At 57.1% G+C, this 8,971-nt stretch overlaps 1 protein-coding gene across 1 annotated transcript in view; it reads right to left on the reverse strand.

The window, feature by feature from the left end:
* DGKZ (diacylglycerol kinase, zeta) overlaps positions 1-8,971 on the reverse strand; it is a gene marked incomplete at its 5' end in the record, with an annotated part of 21,636 nt that overhangs the window by 2,980 nt on the left and 9,685 nt on the right. The window contains 15 exons of the mRNA XM_010153700.1: positions 53-152; positions 440-476; positions 996-1,116; positions 1,501-1,544; positions 2,300-2,331; positions 2,826-3,016; positions 3,529-3,569; positions 5,307-5,376; positions 5,656-5,700; positions 6,814-6,893; positions 7,030-7,130; positions 7,412-7,611; positions 7,858-7,969; positions 8,076-8,149; positions 8,398-8,460. Coding sequence (XP_010152002.1) covers positions 53-152; positions 440-476; positions 996-1,116; positions 1,501-1,544; positions 2,300-2,331; positions 2,826-3,016; positions 3,529-3,569; positions 5,307-5,376; positions 5,656-5,700; positions 6,814-6,893; positions 7,030-7,130; positions 7,412-7,611; positions 7,858-7,969; positions 8,076-8,149; positions 8,398-8,460 — 1,311 coding nt within the window. The remainder of the gene's footprint in view (positions 1-52; positions 153-439; positions 477-995; positions 1,117-1,500; positions 1,545-2,299; positions 2,332-2,825; positions 3,017-3,528; positions 3,570-5,306; positions 5,377-5,655; positions 5,701-6,813; positions 6,894-7,029; positions 7,131-7,411; positions 7,612-7,857; positions 7,970-8,075; positions 8,150-8,397; positions 8,461-8,971) is intronic.

An 8,971-nucleotide genomic window follows, 5' to 3' on the forward strand; every position in this document is an offset into this window, starting at 1 on the left:
CCAGCCCCCCGGCCCCCGCAGAAAGCCCAGCTGCCAGCCCTCCCGCTGTCACCTGCAGATCCGTCTTCATGAGCGAAGCCCCGGCCTCCACGATGTAGTGGCAGATAGTGCGCTGGCGTAAGGCTGCAGCCTGGTGCAAGCTGGTTTCGCCACTGGGGAGGAGAGAGGGGGAGATGGGAGATGTGAGACGTCTCCCCCCCCCAAACGAGGACATGCAGCACATGTGGGTGGCAGCAAGGGAGAGCAGAAGCTTGTGGTGGGTTGCACGCTTGTCCAGGCAGCCCTGGCAGAGGAGGGGGGGCTGCTATCGGGGATGGTCAGTCCAAGGTGGACTGAGAACTGTGATAATTAGACCGAGGGCAGCTGGTAAGTGCCCAGACAACCGGTCACCTTGCAGAGGGTCTGGCTAACGGGTAACGCAAGTCAGTCAGCAACTTACTTCTCCTCCTCCGTGGCATCGAGGATTTCTGAAGGGGCTGTGGAAAGAAAGACAATGCAGGGCAAGTGAGACCCAGCGCCGGGGCAGAGACAGATCCCTCTACTCCCCAGAGCACTCTGCATCTTTCCATAGGTGCTGCTATTTCCATGCTGCCTGCAAAGGCCCCAGATCCCAAGCACTCAGGCCAGCAACAGCATCTGAGCCCAGCTGAGACAGAGGAAGAAGAGTTGTCATGGACTTATTACAGAGAAATATCTAAATAAAAATAAAGCAGCCTGTATTTCAGTGGGAGCTGCCAAAACCAGCAGGTCAGCTGCCCTGAAGGCAGAAGCAGGAAACCGAGAAATGATTCCCAGCGACATGCTGGTCCCTGCCAGGATGCGGCAACAGTGATGGTGGCGCTCCACTGCCAGGGAAAGCTCATATGCCAGTCAGAGGGTGTAGCAAACCCAGAGGGAAGGGATCTAAACCCAGGAGCACCCTCTCTGAGCAGAGGGTTGGGCTTTTTCAGCTGCCAAGCACCTTTGGTAAGGGTGGGACTCTGGCCCCAGCTCACCGTTCTCGATGATGTATTTGACGATATCCTTGCTCCCTGATTTGACGGCATGGTGGAGTACAGTCTGGCCCGAGGAGTCTCGCACCATCAGGTCTCTTCCAGCCCGGTGCAGCTCTTGGAACTACAGGATTGTCAGATTGTTCAGAATGAGTTGCGTTTCCCAGCTCCAAACCCCAAGCCCCGGCATTGCATCCCCAGGGTGCCTGGCAGGTTGTGTGGATATTCAGGGCCTGGTGAGGAGCTTTGCCCAGCTCAGCCACACCACCACCAAGTCTTTTCCCTCCGTGTCCCCCAGGACAGGAGCAAGGCTTCTTGCCAGGAGCCTGCCTGGTTTCCAGCCACCGCTCCTGGAGGAAGGCCCTCAACATGAGCTGCTCCAGGGCAATTGCAGAGGGCGATTGGCAGGACTTGCCACAGCCCGAGGGGCACACCAGCCGAGCAGGCTGCCGGGCTAGCACTGAGCCAGCCCTGGCCGTGCATGGCAGCAGACAGACGGAGCGCCTACCTTGCTGAAGTTGCCGTTCCTGGCAGCTTCTATTAGCAGGTCATCTGCAAAGAAGGGAGATGGGCCAGGGTCAGAAAAGCCAAGCTGGAATGCCATTTATCTAAGCCAAGGGTTGGGCGCCTGAGGCCCAGCAGTCAGCTGGAGCTCCTCCAGGTGCTAACCCCTTGGTCAGACTGGTTTTACAAGGCTCTCCCCGCTTCAGGCATATCAGGGACAAGCCAGGGGAAGCACAGCCAGACCTCGGCCCCGGGGAGGTGTGCATGCAGGGGAAGCAGTCTCTGTCCATGGTCAGGATGACTTGTGATGGAAGCGGGGAGCAGACCTCCTGGGCGTCAGCCAGGCCCAGATGCCTCTCACCCATGACTCACTGACACTTCCAGGCACTGGGCTCCGCTCAAGCTCCAGGAAACTCTTTCCATTTGCTCAGCTCAGTGAGGCCCCTGACCTTGTGCTCCCACCTCCCGAGCTCCCCATCGGCCACCTGGCAGAGACAGCCCCCCAGCCCAGCCCACAGTGCTCAGCTCCACAGGTGGGGGATTAACCCCTTGTCCAGACCATTTCCCGCATGGCAGAGTCAGGAAGGCGCCTGGCCAAGCCACTCCACAAATCACTGTCAGGTCTCTCCTGCCCAACTCTGGGGTCATCCGCCCCGCGGGGTTCTATGCTCCCACCCAGCACACAGACAGCAGGGCTCCTGCCTGCACATCAAGGAAAGGGCAGGCCAAAAACCCGTATGTGCTGGGGACCCAAAGCAGTGTGACTTGTGAGGGAGCATGACAGGGGGTGGGACAGGGCTCACCTTTGGGCGGGAGGCAGCACTCAGGCTCAGCGCTGGAAGGGAAGAAGAAAAGGTGTAACTAACCCTGCCAGTCCTGGCAGCAGATTGCCCAAAAGGCCATGCCGTGAGTAGAGGGACGGCTGTGGAGAAGGTTGCCCATGGCACTCCACCAGCAGGCAGGAGCAGAGGCAGACATGGGGACATGGGGACTTTGCCACTCTTTAGCCATGCCATCGGCTTCTTCCCTGATCTAGATTCTTCCCCACTCCCATTCCTACCGCTGCTCCCAGCCTGTTGCTCACCCATACCTGAGGCTGGCCCCAGTGGCCCCACAGGCCAGGCACTGGAGCTTGATCTGAGCCACCTGGTAATGCCCCACTGCTTCCAGCAGCACTGGCAGAGGAGCAGGAAAGACAGGATGGCATCTCACACCTTGGTCTAACTCAGCACTGAATTCCTGCTTGCTTCCAGGGAGCTCCTTGCCAACTCTGGCTCTCCCATCACTGCCCATCCTTCCTGAGGTCCAGTACCCCTATTCCAGACTCACCTGGGGGCAGGAGAGGAGGGTGGAGAGGAGGAAGAGGAGGGGAATGCAAAATGGTGCCCAGTGGGTGCAGCAGATGAGTCAACGAGGTCAGGCATGGCAGGAGAGGTGCCCACGGTCTGGGTGATCACCAGCTCCGGATCCAGCACATAGAGCTCATCCTGAGAAATCTCTGTCACATAGTTGAGGTGCTCCTGAAAGACACATCAGCCATCCTCAGAAGCAAGACCTACTTCCTTATAGCTCCATACCCTCACATCCCATGCCTTGTAGCCCACCCACTTGCTCAGCAGAGTGAGTCCTGGGACCTGTGCTTGGGAAGCCTTTGCGCCTCGTTATCCTTTTCAGGGTTCCCATCTTCTGCTAACTCAGCAGAGCACCCATACATCTCACCTCCACATCCCCCTGGCCAGCCCTGCTATGGTGCTATTCCTTACCCCTTCCGCTGTAGTGTCCTGCAGGCAGCTTCCAACCCAAGCCTCTGTGCTCCCACCCACGCTTCCTCCCTTTCCACAGGAACCTGGAGGTGCTGGGGCAGGTCCTGGGCAGTTACCCATCAGGGGATACCACGGGGCAGGGGAGCGGTGCGAGATCTGCACGTCCCCAAGGCTGAGCCTGCCTGTCAGTCCTCGTGAACGCTGAATATCCAAGCACCTTCCCAGCAGATTCCAGGGGGGATGGCAGCAGAGGACAAGGCCACACTCACCTGTGCACGGTCTATCCTGTAGAACCGATCAGCCGTTGTTGCTGTAAGAGAGAGATAGAGACAGGGTGATTCTTGGCATGGGGTGAGGAAGATGGCCACTTTCCACCACTGAGTGACAGTGACGTACCCAGCCACGTCACGGCTTACATGGAGGGCACAGCAAAGTGAGCAGCACCCCCTGACCCAGAGCAGTCCCTTCGGGACTCTGCTGGTCTCTTTACCCTAGAGGCTGAGGACTGACGGCATCACCAGTGGAGAGCAGGACAAGCAAGAGCACAGCGCTGGGACAACTGGGTCCTCACGCAGGGTGGCACTTGCCCTGTGTCACGCCAGGCTGCTGATGCCTGCCCAGGAGACGCTGGACCCTTGGGGACCCGGAGAGTTCTCTTCACACACAGAGCAGGGAAGGGCCAGAGGAGATGAGAGGAGTGAAAGAGCTCCCTTTATCCTGTCCTGGCTGGAGATTTATAGCCAGGGAGTTGCTGCTGAAGGCCTGTAATTCAGCCACTTGAATGAGCCTGTGCTGCCTTGAATGAGGCTCTGGCCTCTTTCCTGACACATTTTCCCCAGCCCAGAACCTGCTGCTGGGAGACTGGCAGGAGGAAGTAGTGGTACAGCAGTCCTGGTAGTGAGACCTGGGAACAGCAGTGCCAGCAGCCCCACACAAAGGGCTGGAGCCCAAGCCCACTTTGTGACCCACGGCTGTGGTCTACGTCATGCCAGTGGGAATTCAGGGAGATGAAGTGCGAGCAGCACTTATTTCTCCCAGCCAGCTTCCAGGTACAGAAGGAGACTTCCCGAGCCTTTTGGTCAGTGAAAGCCAAAGGGATTGGAGAAAGCTACTTTCAGGCAGGGGAGAAGAAGCAGCTGGAAGCCAGCAGGGAGCCAGCTCCCATTCCACTGGGATGCTCATAGTAAGCCTTGCTCCCAGCGTGCTGGAGCAGGGGGGCCCCCTGCCTGCATGACACAGGAGAGCAAGCCCAGCAGTCACGCCTCGACGCCAAGCTGCCTTCAGCTTTGAGGGCAGAAGTCAAGCAGATACCCCTCGCTCCACTCGTGGTCAGAAGCCAAAGACACATCCCGAGGCAAAGCACTGCTGCACTCGGTTGCAAAGACCCCAAGATCCATGACTCCCAAGTCCCACGTGGCTCTCAGTGGCTTGTCACTTGTGCTGGTTTTGACTGAGTCTTAATTTTCTTCATAGTAGCTAGTATGAGGCTATATTTTGGATTTGTGCTGAGAAGACTGTCAATAAAACTGATATTTTAGTTGTTGCTAAGCAATGCTTACCTTAAGCCAAAGACTTTTTCAGTTTCTCATATTGTCCCTGTTCTTATAGAGAAGAAGCTGGGAGAAGACACAGCCAGGACAGCTGACCCAAACCAAAGGGACATTTCATGACATAAGACACTATGGCCAGTATCTGAGCTGAGGGGAGATGGCTCGGGGGGACTGCAGCTCGGGGACAGGCTATCAATCACCAGGTGGTGAGCAATTGTTGCGCTGTGCATCACTTGTTTTTGTGCATTCCTTTATCAGTAATGTTATTATCTCCTCTCCCTTTGCTGTCCTATTAAACTATTCTTAACTCAACCCACAAATTGGGGATTTTTTTCCTCAATTCTCTCCCCCATCCCACCTGGGGACGGGGCAGGTGGGGTGAGTGAGTGGCTGCAAGGTGCTTAGTTGCCAGCTGGGGATAAACCACAACATCACTAAGGGTCTGTCCCCTCACCCCCCAGACTCAGACAGCACTCCCAGGCAAGCATGATACTCACAGTCCAGGAAGCACCACTTGGGCGACAGCTTCTGGGATGACAGTGTCTTCGGTTTGGCTCCATCTCCCTCCTGCATTAAAAAAAGAGAACAAAGCCGTGTCTCTTGGCCGCCCCATCTCTTCCCCAGAGCATCCCTCCTGTTCTGGGAGGTCCCTGCGGACATGGAGGACCACAGGTGCTTGGATGGAAAGGGGAACTTGAACACAGGCACAACACAGAGCAGCACGGGACAGACTGGAGCCGACACACACCAGCTCACTGCAGAGAGAGGTGCCACAAAACGAGCCCATGAGACCAGCACGGCACAGGTGACAGATGGGCCTGGGGGACGCAAGGAGGCCATACGCACCTGAAAGAGCAGGCGCTCTAAAGCAGAGGGCTGTGGAGGGAAATCCTGCAGAAAAGCAAGGTGTGCCGTTACAGCCTTTGTCTGGGTGGCCCCCAGCCCCTCGCTCATCCCAGTGGTGCTGCTCAATGTGCTGCCATGTCTGGCTTTACGCACTGCCCGGACAAGGCCCCTGGTCACTGCTCTGCTTTGAGGCCAGAGCACAGTGGTTGCCCAAGGAGAGAGAAGAGGTAAACCACGAGGTGACTGAGGAACACCAGCCTCAATGCACAGCTTTAGAAGTGTGTGAGGTTGTGGAGGCATCAGCCTACCAGGCTGACACTGCAGGAAAGCGTTACCCTCAGCCTGGGAGCTGCTCGCCATGTGCCTGTCTGCATGTCCTCCTCATCAGTGCCTGGGCACAAGGCGGGCAGGGGACAGGCAGGCAGAGCAAAAAGCAGTTGCCAGTATGCCAGTAGCTCTGCAGCTCAGCCCTGAAGGGCATGATACACATGCTGGATGGAATTCCCTCAGGCACAAGAGCCAGCTAACCAGGGACTGAGCAAGGTCTCTTCAATCTCCTGAGTGAGAATCCGACTGAGCAGCGTGGCATCGGGAGGCACGCTGTGCGCTCAGAAGACACTGCCCACCAGGAGCAAGGGTTACACAGCTCCGTGTCCAGATCGTGGACATGCACTAGGACATTGGCAAGAGCACAGAAGTTAGTACTTGCAAACAAAGAGAGTTGTAGGGGGAAGCAATCTTAATCCAGGCATCCTGCGAGGGGCAGAGCTGTGCCAGAAAACAGGGAGCCCATGGAGAGCTGAAGGAACACAGCACAGCAAAGAAAGGGACAGAGGAAAGGCCTCCCCAAACACCCAGGACGTGACAGGCCCCCATAGAATGTATGCTGGCTTTTTCCACTGCCCCATAGCTTTTCCGGGCCTGGAGAACAAGGTCAGAAGAGCAACGCTGAGAATGAAGCTGCCAGACAGCAGGGAGCAACAAGCCATGCAGCTTGGAATCCTGCCTCCATCGTGGGGTGAAGGTAAACCGTGACCTGCTACCAGAAGCAGGACCATGGGTGTTGGTGCATGCAGACCAAGGAGGCTTAGAAACCCCTCCCCTCAGCCCCTCCATCCTCAGCATCCAGCCATGACCACTTCCCACACAAAGCCTCACCTCCTGTAGCCTCTCGATTTGGGTCCGGCACAACTCCAGGTCGCTGTCTCCTGGAACCACAATGATCCCCATCGGCACAGCTGCACAACAGGGCAGAGAAACAACTCAGGGAACAGCCCATGCCCCAGCCCCAACACCTCATGCAGCCAAGCTGAGGGCACTGCTGGACTCAGAAACTGGGGCTCCCAACCCCCGGTCACTCAGCTGGTCACTCACAGGCTTCCTTGAGCTTCTCCTTGTCATAGTGCAGTGCCTCGTAGTCGCACATGCTGATTCGGCTCACCCGGATCCGCAGCCGCTCGGGCACTGGCTGCTGGCTGCGTGCAGGGAGGAAGAAAAAGGGAAGGGATCAGAAAGTGACAGCCTACTTTCTTCTTATCCCACTCACTCCTCCAAAACGGGCAAGAGAACAGATGGGGGTGGGCAGCTTGGCACCAGCAGCTTCTCCAATGTCAGGGTCTGGCCATACTTCTGTGACCTGAATCCCTTCCCAGCCCTTCTTGAGAGAGGATCGAAATGGCGCTGGGAGTGACGGATCAGTGCCATCCCTTCCCCCTCCATCCCTTCTGCTTTGGACAGATTGATCTGAGGAACCTACTCATTGAGCAGAGGCATGGAGTTGCGCCGCTTGGTCTTCTGCACCATGTTGGCTTGGTTGCGCAGGAAAATGTGGATGCAGGAAGGGGCCAGCTTGCAGGGCTCTCCATCAACCTGCATGGGGATGGCCTTGGATGTGGTGAGGACCACCTGCCGGCACTGGCACAGCCGCTCCCCGTGGCCACCGACCTGCAAGGCAGCCTGTGAAAGGGTCCAGAGTGAGAGCGGAGTACAGACCAAGGGGTGGATGGGGAGAGCACCCATCATCAGCCAGATGTCGCAAGTCAACCGAATTCTGGAAGGGATCCACAGAGACCGGGGCACGACAGCACCTTGGCTAAATCTCAGAGAGCACAGGAGGGAAGCTGGGGAGCTGGCTGATGGCTGGTCAGTGGGACCAGTCGCTCCCCTCATCACTAGTTACAACTGGCAACAGCGCCGACTCACCAGGGATGTCATGGTGAAGCCAATAACTTCAATGCAGCCATCATCATGGCGCTGCGGCTCGAAGTCATGGTGCTCCCCAGGGTTGCCCCACGGCATGGTGCCTGCACAATACCTGTGAAGGGATGGCAAGCGATGCCATGGACAGGCCCCTCCAAACCCAGACAGGGATCTGTGGCATGGGAGCCCAGCACATGAGGGCAGGTCCTAGGGCTGCTCACCTGGGGATGTTCAGGAAGACCAGGCACTGTGGCTTCAGGTCCTGGATCTTGGAGGTCAGGTCTGTCCCATCGCACTGGAAAAACACAGGGGTAATTCAGGGTACTGGAAATAGGAGCTTGGCCCACCCTACCCACCTGGGAGGAAAAGACCTCCCCCTCTGCTCCCCACAGTGACTGCCCTCTAAGCCATGGGAAGCCAATGTCCCCAGGAACACATCCTCTCCCCAATCCTGAGATACCCAGTGTGCCCAGCCCAGGGACTGCTCCTCACCCCTTGGCAGCTCAACCCCCTCCCTGGCCCCAAGCACCCCTGCACACTCACAACCAACTTGACGTGCTTCGCTAAGTCTTTGGAGCTCCCCGTGAGGAAGTCGGAGAAAGCCGTCTGCCAAGGTAAGAGAGAGCATTAGCACCCACACGTTCACTGAAACAGGCTGCGGGGAAGCCTGCCACCCATCTTCAGACCTCAGCTGCTGAGAGCAGCAAATCCCTTCCTTGTCCATTGGCCTCTCTTCTCCCTTCCCCCCAAAAAAACCTGATCCACTCCTCTGGCCATTTTGCTTACCAAAAACCTGGGGGCACCCCTAGTATTCCCTTTCCAGCCCAGTCCCAGCTTTAGGGAAAAGCTGTCAAGGTGGGTCTCCTCTTGTGAGAGACTCGAGTCACAAGAGACAAATTCAGTCTCAAGCTGCAATGAAGTACCATAGAACAGAGCTGAGGTGACCCCATCTAGAGATCCCAAGAGAGACAGTATGGACCCTGATACACAGATCCTGGGGTCCCCTTTGGGCTTAACTGTACAGAAAGGAAGTGAGACAAAAACAGTAGACGCCTGAGATGGTACAGAGCAGCACTTGGCCTTTAGTACTGCTCAGGTCACCCAGCCACGTGTAGGG

The sequence above is a fragment of the Eurypyga helias genome, unplaced genomic scaffold (genome assembly GCF_000690775.1).
Source record: "Eurypyga helias isolate BGI_N326 unplaced genomic scaffold, ASM69077v1 scaffold31816, whole genome shotgun sequence".
NCBI classification, from domain to species: domain Eukaryota; kingdom Metazoa; phylum Chordata; class Aves; order Eurypygiformes; family Eurypygidae; genus Eurypyga; species Eurypyga helias.